The 18,837-nt window shown below is 42.4% G+C and overlaps 2 protein-coding genes across 3 annotated transcripts; both read right to left on the bottom strand.

Annotated features, from left to right (window-relative positions):
- Positions 1 to 201: 201 nt before the first annotated feature.
- Positions 202 to 10,473, bottom strand: gramd1c (GRAM domain containing 1c). 2 transcript variants are annotated; one of them, XM_084033953.1, is made up of 18 exons: positions 10,327 to 10,473; positions 9,772 to 9,880; positions 9,495 to 9,618; positions 8,860 to 8,960; positions 8,034 to 8,129; positions 7,850 to 7,930; positions 5,798 to 5,916; positions 5,572 to 5,722; positions 5,328 to 5,487; positions 5,093 to 5,236; positions 4,883 to 5,001; positions 4,658 to 4,800; positions 4,484 to 4,587; positions 3,885 to 4,046; positions 3,087 to 3,153; positions 2,889 to 3,008; positions 2,426 to 2,531; positions 202 to 1,804 (listed from the first exon to the last, which is right to left on the bottom strand). In XM_084033953.1, exons 2-18 carry the CDS (start codon positions 9,862 to 9,864, stop codon positions 1,736 to 1,738), a joined length of 1,959 nt encoding a protein of 652 aa, XP_083890079.1. In that variant the 5' UTR covers positions 9,865 to 9,880; positions 10,327 to 10,473; the 3' UTR covers positions 202 to 1,735. The 2 variants fall into 2 exon arrangements, with proteins under 2 accessions (XP_083890079.1, XP_083890080.1); XM_084033954.1 differs by having other exon boundaries at positions 9,772 to 9,877; positions 10,327 to 10,447.
- Positions 10,474 to 10,856: 383 nt separating this feature from the next.
- Positions 10,857 to 18,792, bottom strand: atp6v1ab (ATPase H+ transporting V1 subunit Ab). Its single transcript, XM_084033244.1, has 15 exons — positions 18,646 to 18,792; positions 16,100 to 16,203; positions 15,774 to 15,902; positions 15,332 to 15,546; positions 15,102 to 15,239; positions 14,860 to 15,011; positions 14,317 to 14,479; positions 14,138 to 14,246; positions 13,934 to 14,056; positions 13,137 to 13,251; positions 12,991 to 13,054; positions 12,705 to 12,908; positions 12,528 to 12,622; positions 12,237 to 12,408; positions 10,857 to 11,551 (listed from the first exon to the last, which is right to left on the bottom strand). Exons 2-15 carry the CDS (start codon positions 16,179 to 16,181, stop codon positions 11,459 to 11,461), a joined length of 1,854 nt encoding a protein of 617 aa, XP_083889370.1. The 5' UTR covers positions 16,182 to 16,203; positions 18,646 to 18,792; the 3' UTR covers positions 10,857 to 11,458.
- Positions 18,793 to 18,837: the final 45 nt, after the last annotated feature.

Here is an 18,837-nt window from a genome sequence, read left to right as displayed (position 1 = left end):
TGGTGTATTTCTTTCAAGTTTTGACAAAACGGGACAATTATGACTGTTGCAAAAACAAATGCACCATCATTTAAAAGGTGGTAAAGGGCTATGTTTTCTAGTTATCTTACTTCAAAAAGTAACTAAAGTATATTCCACTTAAGTACAAGCACCTAAAAATTACAGTGCTTGAGTAAATATAAGTTAGTTTGCACCACTGGATATTAAAATAAAACTTTATTGAAGTCCCTATAGCGATAATAACATACACTTTACAACAGGAGACTCAATATTGACTACCATCACTGAAGAGTATCCAGTTGTCACCATCACACATCCAAAGGACACAGAAACAATATATTTCCTCCAGCAGTAAATAAAGACAGACTAATGGTCAATAATTAAAGGCCGACTCACTCGTCTTGGGTTTCAGCTGTGACAAAAGGAACAAAGATGCGTTTGGGTGTTCTCCCATTTCGTTTCCTGCTTCTGTTTCCAGCAGCAGCAGCAAAGTTCCTACTAGAATCATCCACAAAACTAAAAAACAGTAATCTGACTGCTGCTGTAGACATTTTATAGTATATTAAGATAAAACATTTTTGCAAATATTTCCATTTTTTCTATTGAAAATAATGAATAAAGAATGACTAAACACTGATAAAAATAATCGTTTGCAACTCTAGTATATCGTACCTTAAAAATGTTGGCAGTACAACACATGATTCTTGCAAGCAATCTGGTTTATTAAAATAGTAAATTGCCATATTGATAAAAATGTACAAAACAGGAACTAATTTGAACAAATGGTCGCTTGCAGAAGTGTTTTTCAACAGCTGAAACAAAATTATGCACAGAAACCAGGGTGGCGGCAACAAAGTAAACATTAAACAAAGGCCATCGTAGGCGCGTCACCAACGACTGATAAAGACAAAGACTATAGTGTTTGTGTCCATTTGGAAAACACACAGCAAAACTTGCATCTAGTGATGAAGTTGTGAGATCAAAGTACCGAGAGAACCTGAGACCCTAAACCTTTGAAATACACCAAATCAACCTTTTGAGTTTGTGTAGAAAAAGACAACAAGTACATAAAACTGTGATTACATATATACAGTGTCAGCAGGATGTCTGTACACCAGATTTACACATTATAATTCAGGTTATATTTCTATTTGTGTATTTCATCATCATTACAGAAGAGGAAAAAAATAAAAATTCCACAATTTTATTGAAAAAAAAAAATCCCCAAAAGATATCTAAAAACACTAAAACAAAAATTTAAATATGTGCAAAAATGTACATAGAAGAAAAAATAAAATTGTTTTAAATAATATTGATTCACATCCCTGGAATAAAATATAAATAAAAAAGTATTTCCAATAGTTCACTTGTTGTGGCACCAGCCTCATCAGAATAAAGTAATGCATTTTATGAAATTCGATGCCACTATTTCAGGAAAAGAGTGAAAAGGAAGGAGCCGACATCAGCATCCAACAGAGATCTAAACCTACTGCTCCGTGTGGCGGCGGACGATGATGCAACTTTGTCCTCGCAGCTTTAAATTAAAAAAACATCCAGGCACCTGATGCACCACCACAGGCTTGGGGACGTGTGACCCCTGGCAACGCATGGCGTGTCAGGGGTCTGGGGACGTCTACATGGCAACATCACCGGATACCGGAGATTTCCTCAGAGGCAGCTCAGTACTGCAGTCCTTTTTTTTGTGTGTGTTTCCGTAGTGACCAGGTGTGGAGCATCACGCCGACGTTGCCGTTTTATTGGCCATCGCAAAGTTCTGCTGCAGCACCACCAGAGAGCTGCGGAGCTGTGGAGGAGAAGATTCTCTGTGAGGGACTTCTGCTGGTTTTAAAATAGAAAACAGCAGCCGCACTTCTGCTTTCTAACTACAAGATAATGTGGTAAAAAGTAGATGACAAACTGCACTATTTTGCAAAAAGCGTCTCTAAATTGTGGCCACATTTGAGTTTTTCCATTAACTGGAGTTCAGAGTATAATTGGCTGTTTTTGACTACTTTTGATTTTACCTTTATATTTTACGTGAAAAACTGTAAACCTTTTCTTTTGTTTTTTTTAAGCATAACCTCACGTGTCACTTTACAGTTATTTTATATTTATATATATTTATATTTATTTATTTTTTATACTGTATTAACACTTTGGACCTAGAAATCACAAAAAAAAACATAAAATCCGAGGAAATAGTTGAATTTTTTACTGTGAAAACCACAAACATTTAACAAACCATTTTTATAACTTAGAATACTAATACATTTTTTAAAAAATTCAAAAGTACACTTTATTTAAGAATATTTTTTTTATAATTGTTATGTATTTTTTATTTTATAATAATTGTAATCTATATTTTTAATATAATAATTGTATTTAATATTTTTGAAAATAAATTGTAAAGAATTTGAATTCCTACCTGTTCTAAAAGGTTGATGGAGTCCTGCAGGACGTTTTTTAGAAGCTGTGCATCGTTGCCGGTCCTGTACTCCGGTCCTCGTCTGGGACCGTATTCAGGAGCCAAGCTGCCGATAAAAAAAACGATAAAAAATGTGATTATTCTTCTTCTTCTTTGCTGTGTAATGGTGACATGGTCGTAAAACAAAGTGAGAAGAGGGCGAGAGCGGATCAGCACAGATGCAGAAGACGATGTCCCTAAAGTAACCACAGATACTGAGGCTGACAAACATGCGAGTCATCAGAGCTCTCCGTTATGTGGACTGCTTAAAAAAAAAAAAACTCCACCCGCAACAAGACTTCTGCTTTTCTGAGCGATCGCGTCCACGGCTGATACACATTAACATCCGACAGATGACTCACGAGTGGAGGAGATCTGAAAGAAATATGCAATTTACTGCAAAAGCGACAGAAGGTTATCTGACCTGGCCCCGTTCCTGTCCCTCAGCCGATGCTTGGTGGTCAGAAACATGCGATGGGCCACGTCCTCCATGGCCCACAGCTTGAAAAACAGACCCAGATTCATCGCCATCAGAAGCAGCAAGCTGAAACAGAGGGACGAGGTTAAGAGGAAGCGTGACACCAGATTTTTTAAAACCAAGGTTTCCAGTTTGTGAACTTACATCACACTCATGGCGGCCACTATCGTCGTAGTGTTCCATCTGTGGAGGCCTTTCATCTCTGTGGGGCCTGAAATAAAGCCAGACAGATCAATACAACTTTATTTATTAAAATAATACGTGATGTTCTGATGGAAAAACAAAACCTTGTTGCAGTCAATATGAGAACGTTTTGCAACATTTTCTGTTTCCTCACTTCCAACACTTTGCAACAACATTTACTTTCAAGGCTTTTGTTGCCACAGTTGCTCCTAATCACAGAGCAACTGGGCGTTGCTACACTCTCCTTTTGAAACTTTTTGAACAATCCGTTTGCATAAATGTGTTCCAATATTTAAAGTGTACGTGCTACGTTAAAATAAATTCAGCTCATTCAAACGCAAATCAATGAATACTAAAATTATTATAGTTATCTCAACAAAGCAGAGTTACATTTTTAGTTCAAAATTCACATGAATGTTAAATAAAAACATCGATACACTTATTTGTTGATTAAATATGAAGCTATAAATCAGGAATTAGCTTAGCTTAGCATAAAAGCTGGTGAAATGGGAAACGAAATCCAATAATCAGCACCTCTAAAGCTCTTTGTCTCGTTTGTTTAATCTGTAAAAATAAGTCTTAGTTTTAATCTTAGTCTGCAGTTTTATGGCGTTATGTGCTAACCCTTTGCTAGCAAGCTTTATGCTAAGCTAACCGTTACCTAGCTCGTACGTAACGGACTCACACGGGAGTGGTATCGATCTTCTCAACGGACCATTTCCTTTAAAGCCATGATAAACAGTATTTAGCGTGGCGTACCCATGGTGCCGTCTCGGTGCTGTTCGGTTTCTTGCTTGCTGGGCTTCATGTGCTCCGGCAGAGTCCGGCTGTAAGTCCGCCTCCTCCTCCGAAGACCGCCCATCTTCCCGCCGTCTCCGCTCCCTTGATTCATCTCCGCCTCCTCCTCCAGCAGCTCCGCCTCTGTACAGAGTCATCCCAACATGTCAGATGGACTTTATTTGTGAAGATCAAGGCGTAACGCTATATATAAACTTGCATTTACAACTTATTTTCTGCAATAATCCAAAATCCAACTGGCTTTCTTTGTGGCGGGAGCTCGTTTTTAGTCATTCCTAGTTTGCGTACGTCACACAGGGGAGGCTTAGATTTGTTTTTAATAATTCTGTGTGTTTAGAAGAAACAGAAAAATAAATAATTTGCACAAAAGGTTTCGCAAATATTAAGTGACTTGAAATGGCTGACGCCTGGTAGATTGATTTTTAATTTTTTAATCATCATTCCTCTTCTCGTAAAAATGATTCACCGCTGCAGAGCCTGATGTGCTTTGGAGGAAACATTTCATATCAGATCAGAGATTTAAAAAAAGGAGATAAGACAGGGCGGTGCCCTCTTCTTACCCAGCTGTCTGAAGTTATCTTCTATGCCGCTCCAGGAGTTCTTGGTGATGAAGGATTTGACCAGACCCCACGGCTGCTTCTTGTATTTCACATCGGTGTAGACCCTGGCAGCACAACAAGACGCTTAAAAAGGATATTTAAAAAAAGAAATCCACTGATATGAGATCACCTTACTTTAGTCGACACTTCCTCTTCGAGTTACTCTTGATGTAGTAGCGGTTCTGAGTGTAGAAGTAGTCGTGGTAGGGGACGTCGTGAGTGAACACCTCGGAGTCCAACAGGTAATATTGACCGTCCCTGGACTCTTTGTACAGCGTCTGAGAGGGAATCGGAGTAAATAAGTGTTTGATTTCTAACATCCGGGCGTGTTTGCACCATTCACACCGATGGGAAACACACCTGGTTCTCCGTGGCGGTGGAGAACTTGCCCACCAGAGGGTTGCTGATGGAGACGGTGTAGTTCAGACTCCTCGTCATGTTTCCGGAGGCGTCTTTTTGCCAAGCAGTGGAGCTGGCGTCTGATGACAGGAAGGACAACATGAATGGGAAAGCTTTTTATTGAGTGTTCAAGGGCCTTTAAATAGAGATTAAATCAGGTTCGATACGTACTGGTCGTCTTCCTGACGTCCATGAACCTGCGGGTGAAGCTGGAGTCGGTGAAGAGCATCTCAAACATCTTCTTGGCGCTGATGTGGAACACGTGGTTGAGATAAAGTCGACCCTGCACCTGAGGCAAACCCACTCTGTCCACCACTGATGGAGCAAAATAAATAAAAAAGGTTCAGGGAGAGGGAGAAATATTAAAAACCACCAGAACATACAGGAGCTGAGGCATCCTCTTTACCGTCCTCGATGCTCTCCGAGTCGCTCTGCTCGGACGCGCCGTTCTCATTGGCGTTGAGGTCAAGAGACAGCGAGGAGCGCTTGGAGCCCCGGTCCGAGGCCAGGCGGTCCAGGGAGGGGGCGGGGCTGTGGCGCCGAGTCGGGGTGCTTCGGGCGTCATCCTGCCAGACGGAGATGCAAAACAAATAAATATCATTTAGACATGTACAGACCATGTAAAACAAGGAGGTAAAAGCATGAATTACCAGGTTGGTGGAGGTCAGGGAGCCGAGGGAGGAGGGCACGTCGTCCATTTGAGGAGTAGAGGCCTCCAGGGGCCCGGGTTCCGTCCCGGGGAGGCGAATGGAAGGACGGCTCTCCAGCCTCGCCAGAGCATCATCGGGCCTCGTGGTCAGGCTGCAGACGGACAGGCGGTTTGAACTACACCGTGTATGTTTTTATTATGGGCGTGCAGGTTTGGAGTCCACTTACCTGGTCTGCATGCTTGATTCTGCTGATACCTGCAAGTTCTCCATCTCTTCATGGCTCAGGCCCAGGTCGTACCCATAATGCTGTTTAACCATCTGCCAGAGCTCGGGGCAGGTCAGAGGCTGAGAAACAGGAAAAACAACAACAAAGGGGTCACAAATAAACGTCAAATAACTATTTAAGTCACGCACAATACGGACTTTGACAGGCGGAATATGAACAATAAACATAAAGTTGACTCAGAGTTTAAAGGTAACCTGGAATGATTTGGCTTTCTTATCTGCATGACAAACAACGATTGTCTCTCTCAGATATCAATCTGACATTTTTAGAGAAGCAAATGACAGAATAAATAAAAACGCGTTTCCATATGGCGACAAAGTTGATAAAAAAGCGTCGGGGGTTTTGCGCCATATGGAAGCGCGCACTGCTCCAGCGCAAACCCGAACTTAAAGATCCGTCCACAGGCTTTACTTACTTGTCGGAGGACATATTCCAGGCGCCTGTGAGCTTCTTGCTGTCAAGACTGATCTATAACCTGCACGCACATTCAGGAAGTCCTCGTCCAGACGCGTGAAAGACGCGCCGCCCACCTTTTACACCACCGAGATAAAATAATAATAATAATAATAATAATAAAAAAAAGTAAATCCACACTTCTTGTGTCGAAAGTCCCACCGACGGGTCTCACGGTCAGTTATTAATCCGATTCTGAAGTTTCAGCCCCCGACGTGAATGCGAGGTTTAAACAGGCTCCGTGTAAAAGGAGCCCTCGTGGCCACACCTGAGAGCGCAATGAACTCTCCACTGGATGTTTACGCTCAGGTGTTGGTGCACCAGGTCCCCGCAGACCCGACCCCCCTCCCCCGGCGGGCTGCCATGGAGCCTAAAGGATAAGTATGTTGTGGGCGTCGCTGCCTGTTCCCTCCTCCCTAAAAACCAACAAGCTACTATAATGTGGACCTACTGCCTTTTGCTCTAAAGTCATCTATTATATCTTTTTACATATATTTTATTCCACTTTCATTTGTCCAGGACTGTCCCTTTAAAATATGAGTTTTACAACATAAAAAACATTAAATTATCCCGGAATAATCAACATGTTGACTTCAGCAAACATGTTAAACTGCATTCACACATCAACGGACACCATTTAGGTCATATTTAAAAAGAAGATTTAATGAGGTCTAACCCCATTATTTTTAAATACTACTTTTGGTCGTAATGGCGATGTATTAATATTATAATCGCTCTAAAAATCATAGTTCTCATCGTTAGCGTCGGACTGCCTTTCCCCAGACTGGAATGCAATTCGACTGCTTCCACGATGCTTAAAGTCATTCACGTGCATCTCACGTGCACTTTTTAAAATAAAAAAATTACTTTTTCTAGTTAATCATGTTCAGTTTGGTTTCCTTTTACAGTGCAAAGAGTTGACCGGACACACATAAAAAGGTGGCTGAGCTGTAGTGGATTTACTTATGACCATATCACCGACAATACATGCAAATCCTCCCCAAAAAAAAGCACAGGAACAAACGAACACAAGCTCGAGAGCAGATCTTTCCCCTACATGCAGCAGCAGAGCTGATAACCCGGCAGGAAGACGGGTCAGTGTGACGCGTGCTCCGGACTGATTAGATAAGAGCTGCATAACGGGGGTAAAGTCACGGCTGCTGCTGCTGCTGGGAGTTTAGTCACAGCAGTCAGGCTTTTGTACAACAGCTGAGTGTGTGTGTGTGTGTGTTGACAGTGTTTGTTGTTTTGCATGTGACTGTGGTAAGACTGCTGTTGAACCTGAAAAGTGGTCACTCCCACGTGTGTGTGTGTGTGTGTGTGTGTGTGTGTGTGTGTGTGTGTGTGTGTGTGTGTGTGTGTGTGTGTGTGTGTGTTTGTGTGTGTTTGTGTGTGTGTGTGTGTGTGTGTGTGTGTGTGTGTGTGTGTGTGTTTGTGTGTGTTTGTGTGTGTTTGTGTGTGTGTGTGTGTGTGTGAGTGTGTGTGTGTCTGCAGTGAGGAGACTGGAAGGAGGTAAGTGGAGGAGGATCAGGACTTTACCTTGTCCAACAGGGTGTTCTGCCACATGCGGAAAACACCCTGGTAGCTTTTCTCTCGTGCCGAGAAGGACGTGAAGAAGAACTGCAGGTGGAGATATTAAAAATATATACATATATATATAAAAATATACATAAAAGTGATGCATTAATTGAATGTGAAATAGACTCTTCTTCTTCCAACACACCTTTTCTGTGCTGGTGCAGATCTGGATGGCGTTGGGGATCAGACGAGCCGTTTTCTCTCTGGTCATAGTCATGATGTCTTTAAGAGTCAGCGTGATCTATAATAGTGAACGGAGTGAGAGGGTACAGTCGTTAGAGCACACGGAGATAGGTCCTGTAATGGCTTTCGGGAGAGGCGTGAACTCACGGCTCACAGCAGCGCTGTTGCATTATCATGCGTGTTGAGATTACAATATCTTCCCTGTTCCCTGAATTTCCCCTAAATTTCTTGCTGTTTCACTAAGAGGAAGTGAAACTAAAAATCCCACTAAAGATATACATGTTTTTGCCTTTTAATTCTTGCTGAGAACACTTTTTTGGAATAGCATACAAAAAAAATACAGCGACAAATAAACAAAAAGGGTCTCAGAGAGTTTCAAAGAATAATTTGAGCCACAGCTTGGCATCTTGTGGTCCATTAGTTTTCATTTTATACCTTTTATTTTTGTCTTTCATGTATATTTCTGTGTGTGTTTATGGATGTATAATTTTGTATATGTACATGTGTGTATGCATATATGTTTTTATTATTTTTTTTAAAGAAAAAGAAAACTATGTATATATGTTGTGTTGTATAATGTACTCCAATTTTGATTTCAATAAAAAAAATTGACTGAAAAAAAGGGTCTCAGACATGCAACTGTTTTGATTTAATGCCTGTTCACACTGTACTTTAAAAAGGGAGTGTTGTTATCTAAATGTACATTAAAGAAGAATAATGTTCACATTTGCTGTTCCGTTAATGTGAACACCCCCCTCCCCTCCATCCATCCTCTGCTCTCTCATTACCTTCGTGCCCCGGAACACATTGCTGTAGAAACAGAGCCAGTTCTCTGAGAGGTAGAGGCGTCCCTGAAGGAGGATGTCCCGCTGGAGGGCACACGGGTAGTCTGAGGAAACATGCATACGGCTGCTCAACTCACAATCAATGTGCCCGAGGTGTTACGCGACATGCTATAGATTTATTAAACAGGCCGTTATAAGATGTGTGGGATTTACCGTTCTTTCAGTTCACATAAAGGCAATATGTGTATCCATATATACAGATCTTTATCTGCTACTGCTCCAGTATTTAATGCAACAGTGCAGCAATAAAAACGTGTGTTATCTTATGGAGAATATGATTTTATCACAGTGTGGCGAAAATGCTTCAAGCTGTCTTTGAATATGTTTAAGGTGGAATTTAAGATAAATGTAGGTCAACTGACATTGGGATCATGTGATTGGAGGTTCCTCCTCCTGGTAAACAAATATTTAAATAAACAAAAAGACTATTTTTCTTATGGAATAAAAAAAATATTGCACCAATTTAGAGAAGATGAAAAAATTTCAATAGTGAATCTCAGTAAAGAATATCACCAACTTAAATGATAAATATCTGTATTATTTGGACCAATATAGAGAAGCAGTCTTTTGTAACTCACCCACTAGGAGTCTCTCCGACTCCGGCAGCTCTTTGAACAGCTTTTTAAATTCATCAAACCTCTGCTTGTAGGTCGGCAGAGGAGGTTGAGGTGCCGCAAGGCACTGTCCTTGTGTGTCGGGGCTCTGGGGAGACAACAGTGAAAACACAGTGTGTGTGTTTGTCCTTCTTTGTGCACGAGAGACCAGGACTTAGGGGGCTTTCCATCAGAGACAGCAATCCCAATATGTGAGACATTATATTACATATAAACAGAAGTGTGTTTTTAGTGTCTTTACCTCGTCTTCATCAGAGCTCCACCTGACATCCACTATGGACTCATCTGTAATATCATCACTGCCCACTCCTGAGCGGCTGGAGAGCTGCTCCATCTGCTCAGCTGCACTGCTGGAGGGATAGAAGGAGAAATCAATAAAAAAAAGACCGACATAAGGAGACACTGGAGGGACTTTTCAAAGTAAAAGTATCGCAGGTAAACGTTATGAAACGAGGACATCCAGCAGCAACAGAACTGGTTTGACGAGGAGAGTTAAGTCGGAGGTATAGTCATGCTAAAAGAACAGAAGTCTTTGTGCGATTGTGTCGTTAAAACACCGGATTTACGTCACAAAGTTAAAAACACTCATTTTTACACATAATAATAATAATAATAATAATACACAATGGCGTCGCGTGCGCTGTCACATCTTGTGTCTTGTCAAAAACAACCCCTCCATAGGTGACCGTCACTGAACGCACCACGCCACGAGCACACAGGTGTGCTGTGAAACCGCGAACAAGTCTCCGCACGCGCGCTACCTGAAACTTAAAGCTGCCGTTTGTCAGCGACTTACCCGACACGGAGCGGCCCCAGGGTTCCTGCTAGGGTTCAAAACTTTAGAAAAAAAAAGAGCCAAGAACACGCCGGTGTGTTCCCACGCAGCTCTGGATCACCTTTGAGGAGTTGTTGTGCTCGTGCGCCTCGTTGCATGTGCGTCTCGCGCGCCCCCGGGGAGAACTCCTTTAGGGAGTCGACGCCTCATCGATGACGCTCATTGGTCTTCACATAACTAATTAATGGATTCAAAACGTCACCGACCTCCTCCATTCATCCAGGAGTTCATTCCACTGCTGCATTTCCAAGTATTCATGCTTTTTTATTTAATATTTATAAAAGCTTGTACAATGATTTTTATTTATAAGTGCTATTAACCGGAATCACTAAATTAAGCCGAGCATTAAAAAGCCCTAATTAAAGCATTTAAAATGATTATAAAGGGCAGGGTGCTGGAGAATGAGTGACATCCAGACGGACCAGTTCAGCAGCTCTGACGGCATCCAGAAACTAACTGGTCAAACAGACAAACGCAAACAGAAAGAGTTTCTTTTTTCCCCATGTTTTTAATTCTTTGGGAGCAACATGAAAGTATTGGACAGCAGAGTGTCGACTCTTACACATTCACACAGAGAAAAAGTACACGACACCGCACAGCATGAAACACAACCATAAAAACAAAAAAGAGAAAAAAACACAGCAAAGCCTTCACGTCGAAATGCTGGCAATAAATAGGTTGATCTTATTAAATTTATATTCAATACTCTTCTGTACAGATGGTCTATGAATTACAATACATCAACCGAACGACCCTCTTCGGGAAGAGCAACACGGATACACAGAGAAATCAATGTAAACGGGGGAAAAGGAAGAAACGGCGTGGAGGAGATCCGTTCACACGTTAAATCCACACACGACGGCCATGCGGAGGATCCAGAGCACGCCCATAATCAGGCAACAAATAATGAATACAGTACATCTTTCTCTTTTTCCCTCCACATGAAATGCACACACACACACACACACACACACACACACACACACAATCACTCACAAAAGGAGCACAGGGGAGCACACGGGGGCTACGAGGAGGTGGAATGTGATTCTGCAGTGGAGGGGTCGGAGATGAACACTGGAAATCTGCCGGCGGCTTATTCTTCCAACGTGCGGAAGGCGTTCTGCATGTCCTCCAGTAGCTGAGCGTAGTCGGCCTTGATCTTGGCCTCGCCTTCCTTCACCGGGTCCTGGAGCAACAATGAAACACAGTCTGACAACGGGAACGGGAAAAACCGAGGCAGCGTCTGTGCATGAGTCAACCTCACGCGTCCTACATGTAAATTAATCTGTTTGTTTCTATTTTTACTGCAAACACTTTGAGTGCCATGAAAAGCACTATATTTGACACATTTCAAACCACAACTCAAAACATATGTTTAAAAAGGCCTATTCCATCTGACTTCAACTATTATTTATTATCATTATTATTTTCATTACTTTATTGTTTCAACACTTTGTCACTTTATACTGTTTTTTCTTTGATTGTTTCTTTTAAAAAATGTATTTTATGTATGTACGGTGTCCTTGAGTGACCAGAAAAGGTGCCTTTAAATACAATTTATTATTATTATTATTATTATATAAACTAAATGTATCATTATATATATATATATAAAAACAAAAATATATGCAAATATAAATAAATTAAAAAATATATAAAAAACAGAAAACAAAATCCAAACGTCAGCTAAAGTTAAAGCATTTAAACTTTCCACTTCCTTATTGTGCTATTGTTCTCAACTTTTAAATGCACTCAGTGTCTCACAGCAAACAATGTCAACAAGCTTGAAAAAGATCCCTCCAAGAGTCAGGAGACTCTTTATCTGATTTAAGGCAGAACTTCCTGTTGCATATTTTAAGCAGCACACACACCTTGAACTTCATTGAGCTGATCCTGTAGAGGATCTCCCCCATGTGCTCCTTGATCATGGCCCAGGTGATCTTGTTGTCGCTCTGAGCTGTGGTCTCCACCGCGTGCCGTGCCATGTCGTAGAAGGAGATCATGTTGGAGAGGATGCCCACCGTCTTGTAGAAGGGACAGAACCTGAGGAGACGGACACCGGTCGGTCAGCCATTTTGGCTCCAACGCAACAGTGGAGTTTCACGTTCCATCTATTTGAAGTCTGGTCAGTGACTGCGTGTGACTGAGAGTGGTTACGATACCTGTCGTAAGGTGTGTAACCGTTCTGCTGCAGGAAGTCGTCTTTGATCAGTTTGGCCACCTCCAGGGTGATTTTATCCGTTTCTGCCAGCGACGCCTGTTAGAAAAATAAAAAATGTGTTGCAGTTCTGTGTCCGACTTCATTTTTTTTCTCCAAATAAAACCTTTATGCAAATTACCTTTCCGACGAGCTGCACAATCTCAGCCAGGTCCTCCTCCTCCTGCAGGATCTCCTTAGACTTGGTCCGGAGGGGCACGAACTCCGGGAAGTGCTTGTCGTAATACTCATCGAGAGCGCGGGTGTATTTGCTGTAGCTGATGAGCCAGTTCACTGAGGGAAAGTGCTTCCTCTGAGCCAGCTTCTTATCCAGACCCCAGAACACCTGAGAGGAGAAATCAGCACAAAAGTAAAGAACTGAGCATCTTCAATAAAGCTTTATTAGACTCTGATCATTAATCATTTACCTGTACAATACCGAGGGTGGCTGAAGTGACGGGGTCAGAGAAGTCACCACCAGGAGGCGATACGCTGAGAAAGGAACAGGTTACAGTTCATTTAGCTGCAAGAAGTGCTGTAATGTCTCCCTCTAGTGGGGTAAAGCGGTACTCACGCTCCTACGATGCTGACGCTGCCCTCCCTCTCAGGGTTTCCCAGACACTTCACCCTTCCAGCACGCTCGTAGAAGGAGGCCAGACGGGCGCCCAGGTAAGCAGGATAACCGCTGTCTGTGGACAGACGAAGAAAATACGGTTTGGACGCGGTTGAAAAGAGCCAGGTTTGTGAGTTTGTCTTCACATTTATGCACTTCAAATACTTTTTACGATTTAGAAGAAAGCATCGAAGATGATGACATCAAGTTGAGATTTTTAACCTCAGACACTCCCGTGTCTCTGCCTTTCAATTTACAAACCAGTTGGAAGTTACAATTATATTCATTATTCTATTATTAACCCTGAGATTATTTGAGTTCCCAGAGAACGTTGTGACATCTTCAAATTAGGGCGGAATTATTTTTGAAAAGAACATCTCATTACAATTGTTTTGACTGAAAATTATAGTGTGATTTTTGCATCAATCTGTTCCAAACTGGCGACCAAGTCTGTAAAATATGATGCGTCTCAACAGACAATATTCAACTTAATTTGATATTTTATTAACAAATATTACTCCTGCAAATTGAAATAAAACGAATCCAATTTCGCTAAAATTTAGATTCATTATGCCTCCCTACATTAGATTAGTTATTTTGTCCGACCAACAGTCCAAATCTCTCCAAAAATACTCCCAATATTCACATTTAAGAACATGGAACCTTGAAGTTTTGGCATTTTTGGTTCATTTAATTTTCGATGAATCAATCAACTCATTGATTTATCGTTTCATGTAGCTGGAATTAACCAAACTTACCAGCTGGCATTTCAGCCAGACGGCCAGAAATCTCCCTGAGAGCCTCGGCCCAACGGGAGGTGGAGTCGGCCATCATGCTCACGTTGTACCCCATGTCCCTGAAGTACTCGGACAGCGTGATTCCTGCCAAAGCAAACCCAGTTATAGTCGGCACTACTCATCCGCGTTGCATTTAACACATGCAAGTGATGAAAGAGCGTTTACCCGTGTAGATGGAGGCTTCTCTGGCAGCTACGGGCATGTTGGAGGTGTTGGCCACCAGAGCCGTTCTCTTCATGATGCTCTCCGTCTTCCCGTCCACCTCCATGGTCAGCTGTTGGCCAGACAACACCGTCAGTCACTCTGAACCAATCAGGCGGGAATACAACGCCACCGCTACCCACCTCGGGGAAGTCCCGCAGCACTTCTGACATCTCGTTACCACGCTCCCCGCAGCCTACGTAGACGATGACATCACTGTTGGAGTACTTGGACAGGGACTGAGAGATGACAGTCTTTCCACAGCCGAAGGCTCCTGGGATGGCCGTGGTACCACCCTGCACACATCTTCACAAAGACAAGAGATCTTTAACCGACCATGCAAACCTGGAAGAGCTTCAACATCAATAAAAGACAATATGACGGCTTTCAATAAAGATTCATGAAAACACAAAAAGGTATATCTAAGCTTATCCTTTTCCTCCTCTTTACTTTTGCGTTTTTTTCATGATCAATGTTCTTGTGTATGTATTACTATATTGTTTGTATTACTGGTATAGTTGTTGTAAATACGTCTATTTTGTTCTCTTGTTTTGAATATTCTTGTTTTGTCGTTGATAAATTAATAATAATAAAAAAACAAAGACAAGAGAGGAGAATGTAGGAACATTTTCAACATGTTTTGAGTAAAAATGTTAAAATGTTAAAAAACAGAGGATGAGACTCACGGGAAAAGGGCATCCAGCACTCGCTGTCCGGTCAGCAGCGGGTGATTGGCCGGCAGCTTCTCTGTGACGGGTCGGATTTGTCTGACCGGCCACACCTGCACCATTGTGAACTTCTCCTTCACCCCCTCAAACTCCAGCTCCATTACCACATCCTGACACAGAGACACACACACACCATCAACACAAAGAAATCTAAAAGTAAACACAAAAAAAGATTGTATCCGGAGGTGTGAGGAACTCACAGAGACGTCGTAGTTTCCAGGCGGAGCCACGTAGGTCACGGTGCCTCGGTTCCTGGGAGGAAGCATGATCTTGTGCTTGATGAGGGAGTTCTCGTACACCATGCCATAAATGTCTCCTCCTGTGATGTGACTTCCAACCTAACAGGGGGTTTAAAAAAAACAGGGACATTAACATAAATGTGATCATTCTAAGCCAAGCTGAAGGTTTTGAAGTCTGCGCGGACACACACCCGCAGGCTCTTCCCGGGAGTAAACTCCCACTTGAGGTCTCGGTTGAGGGATCCGATGTTCACACCTCTGGGGATGTAGATGCTCTGTGTGATGTCATTGATGTCCTTTAGCGGTCGCTGGATACCATCAAAGATGGAGCCCATGATTCCCGGACCCAGCTCCACGGAGAGAGGTTTCCCCGTCCGCAGCACGGGATCTCCAACAGACACGCCGGCTGGATTCAAGCTCAGGGAAACACATCTGGATGGGAACGTTGGACTATTGCAATATCTGCTGTCTATGAAATGTTCCAATTTTGCATCGTGTCATTCTTATATAGCCGTGAATAAATATTAGATTTCAGAAAACTGACTTTATATCACGTTTTTGGATAAAATGGGTCAATATGAGAGCTGTGACATGAAGTAAAGGCAGGGATTGGACAGCTGGTCACTAGGATACATGTCTCCTCATAGACCTGGATGGTGGCCATGTCTCCCTCCAGCCTGATGATCTCTCCCACCAGCTCACTGTGGCCGACACGGACCAGCTCATACATAGCAGCTCCTGCCATGGCTGTAGCCGTCACCACTATGAACAAAAAACATGTATAAGCAATCAGACTGCCTGGAAGTTACACAATCAAACCCCAGGAGGCCACAGAGGAGCAGCTGAACAAGTCTGTCCTCTTTAATTTGCTTATTTCAATATGATGAGCATGCAGCCTACGTCTGTTCTTCTGTAGTAATATTGTGTTGAAAGTGTAATGTGTTTATGCGGAGGCCAACCTGGTCCGGAGACTCCGTGAACGTATCCAAACTCGCTCTCCCTCTCCTCATCCCGGATCTTGGGCAGCTTGGACATGTCCATCTTCACCGGTTTATTAGGCTGACTGGAAGCAGAGCAGAGAGGAGAGGGATAATGTGAGGGAGGCTTCAGGCAACAGAGAGCTAAAAAGGAACTATGGAAATTAACCAAGAGGGCTGCAGCATCGACCTCTGCAAAGGTCAAAACAACATAACCTCTGTGTCCACATTTGAGTTGTAGAGAAACTGAGAAGCTGTGGGTAAGAGAGATTTGATTACTGCGTTTATGAGACCACACAGGACTTACCAATCTGTTTAAGTACCTGGTTAATGTGAAGAGAATGACATCGATATACGGTCAAACTGGATAATCCTGTTTGCAGCAGGGTGTATCCTTCTTTACAGCATTAAATACAGATGCCAACTCAAACAAAAAAACTATTTGTTTAAGCATTTTTCTGTGCAAAAAGTTCTTCTTTGCATTATTTTCAGCATGTTTATAACAAGATTCCATACCAAATAAATGTTCTCATCACAGAAAAAAGGTAGAATAATAGGAAACATTAAAAATTAAAGACGCGATTGGAAGGATCCACAAATTACAAATTTATATTGGCGTGGCATCATGATGTGGTAGTGCCAACTCCCACTGTAACCATGGAAACTGACAGGAAAATACGGCAACGTCACGACTCTCGTCTCCGCATTCCTCAGCATCACGCTGTCTGATCTGGGCATACCCCTCATCTCCTCCTCCTCTTCCTCCTCCTCCTCCTCCTCCTCCACCACCTCCTGCTGCTTGGTTTCAGGTGCAGTAGGACAGTCAGTGTGACGTGTTGGGCTAACATTACAAGGGAATCCCACATAATATATATATATATATTATACAGACTTGAAAATGTCGTTACAACTCTTCCGTCTCATCTTATTCAAATTTCTGTCGCTTCTCACAAATCTGGACCCCATCCTGACTCCCTTTGGCTACATGCAGAAGTCGTGACATAAAGCCATCCCCCGCAGACAGCCCACTGCTGACGCTCTGCAGACACAGCTTTATCTGCAATATACTGTCCGCATCACACACAGTAGATCCAGTCAGCACGCTCATACTACTTGAATTTGGTATTTCTTCGACAATCGTATCACACACTCGTGCCCTTTTCTTGTCCTTCCCACTGATGCACAGATCTTCCTGTTTACTGCTTAGCCCATCTGTGCAGCTCAGTGTGGCAGCTCCACCAACAGGCCAATGCAGGAATTACAAGAATGACACCTAAAAAGGCTTCACTCTGTTCTTATAGCACAGCATTTTTAACTAAAGAGACAAAAAAACAGACATAATCTCCTTGCTTTAAATTCTTAATCATGCATTTCTCATCTCAAAAGACAAACCGAGCACACAAAAGGCATTTAATGTTTTACCTGAACATTTGAAAACACCTACATACCTAATTTTTTAAAGAGCCTCCCAAGAGCAGCAGACAGAAGGAAGATAAGCTCTATTGTTCTGGTGATTAATTTACACAATATCACTGAAAACTACTCCATCCATTTGATCAGTTCAAATTCCACAAATAAAAAAAAAACACTCATAACTTTTGTATATGACAAAGATATGAGAATAATTGTCACAAGCAGTTAAAGTCCACGTCTTCTTGCAAACGCGCTACAACAACAGACATCACACTTGATCATATGATTCTGGCACATGACTGGCTGCTCCGGTCTTTAGGTGGTGCTTTAAGGAAGTGGAAGACTTGTATGGGGCAAAACTGGGAAGTACAAATGATGACTGTGTGGAGAGAAATCCCCTCCTCCTCCTCTCTGAATAAAATCCTCCACAGAAAATGTGCATGGAGCAAACTAAAGATAATTTCTTACCCTTCATTATCACACTGCTGACCTTAGGTGTCATGTTGGCTGATGGGTAGTGAAGTGAGAGGTGGGTCTAATAATTGTACTATTTCAAATTAAATAAAGCTTATAAATCTGACAGATTTACTGCCACTGTTCTGAAGTCAGATTATCAGTTTAACATGATTGAGCTAAAGAATAACACTGAGGGGAGGAGATGAGGTCTCTGCAAAAACACTCAGAAATGTAACGTGTAAGTGAGTCAAATATCCTAACACGCTGATGTTAATTGCAAACTCCTTGAATGCTTGAAGGCTATTTTAGATTAAAGCCTGGTGGCCTGTTTACTGTACGCGTTGAGACTGATCTCAGCTTCCTTTTAAACTGACGCAAAACGCTAGCTAGCTTTACTGACAACGTCACGTAAACAGCTAGCTTAATTTTTTAAACACCACTGTATGTTAACGTTAAAAAGCTACGTGAGCTAGCTTCGTGGGTTATTATCATGTGTTATGGAGGAAACTGTAGCGGCCTGGCTGAACGTTGCTGACGTTTTTATGGCGCAACGGAACGGAGAAGCTAAATTAATTTCATGGTCAACACACAACAAAAGGCAACGCCGGGTTATAATATCGATAACACGGTTAAAGAAAATAAATATGTATGATAGTCACCGTTTGGTCGTGAAGTGGTGTCTCTTCTCGAGGGAGAGACTCGAGAGAAGCGATGGGTGATGCGGAGCGTGACAGCAGACTGAGATCAGCTGACTTCATTCAGTCGCTTGCTCGGTTTTTACTGCTGGGCCCCTGCAACTGACGCCATTTTGGATCCGCCCCCCCGCGCGAGAGCCACAGCTGCCGCAAAGA

Source organism: Eutrigla gurnardus, assembly GCF_963514095.1.
Source record: "Eutrigla gurnardus genome assembly, chromosome: 18".
Lineage (NCBI taxonomy): Eukaryota > Metazoa > Chordata > Actinopteri > Perciformes > Triglidae > Eutrigla > Eutrigla gurnardus.
The sequence above is the reverse complement of the archived record's forward strand: the minus strand, read 5'-3'. Positions and strand labels throughout refer to the sequence as shown.

Excerpts from the sequence above, each read along its gene's own strand:
- atp6v1ab (XM_084033244.1), bottom strand. The coding sequence starts at position 16,181 with ATGGACATGTCCAAGCTGCCCAAGATCCGGGATGAGGAGAGGGAGAGC. Across the intron at positions 12,623-12,704 it reads TTGTGCAGCTCGTCGGAAAG|GCGTCGCTGGCAGAAACGGA; the intron begins GTAATTTGCATA and ends TTTTTCTAACAG. Across the intron at positions 11,552-12,236 it reads TCAGCTCAATGAAGTTCAAG|GACCCGGTGAAGGAAGGCGA; the intron begins GTGTGTGTGCTG and ends TTGTTGCTCCAG.
- gramd1c (XM_084033953.1), bottom strand. The coding sequence starts at position 9,864 with ATGGAGCAGCTCTCCAGCCGCTCAGGAGTGGGCAGTGATGATATTACA. Across the intron at positions 9,619-9,771 it reads GGAGCTCTGATGAAGACGAG|AGCCCCGACACACAAGGACA; the intron begins GTAAAGACACTA and ends TTGTCTCCCCAG. Across the intron at positions 3,009-3,086 it reads GTGGCCGCCATGAGTGTGAT|CTTGCTGCTTCTGATGGCGA; the intron begins GTAAGTTCACAA and ends CCTCTGTTTCAG.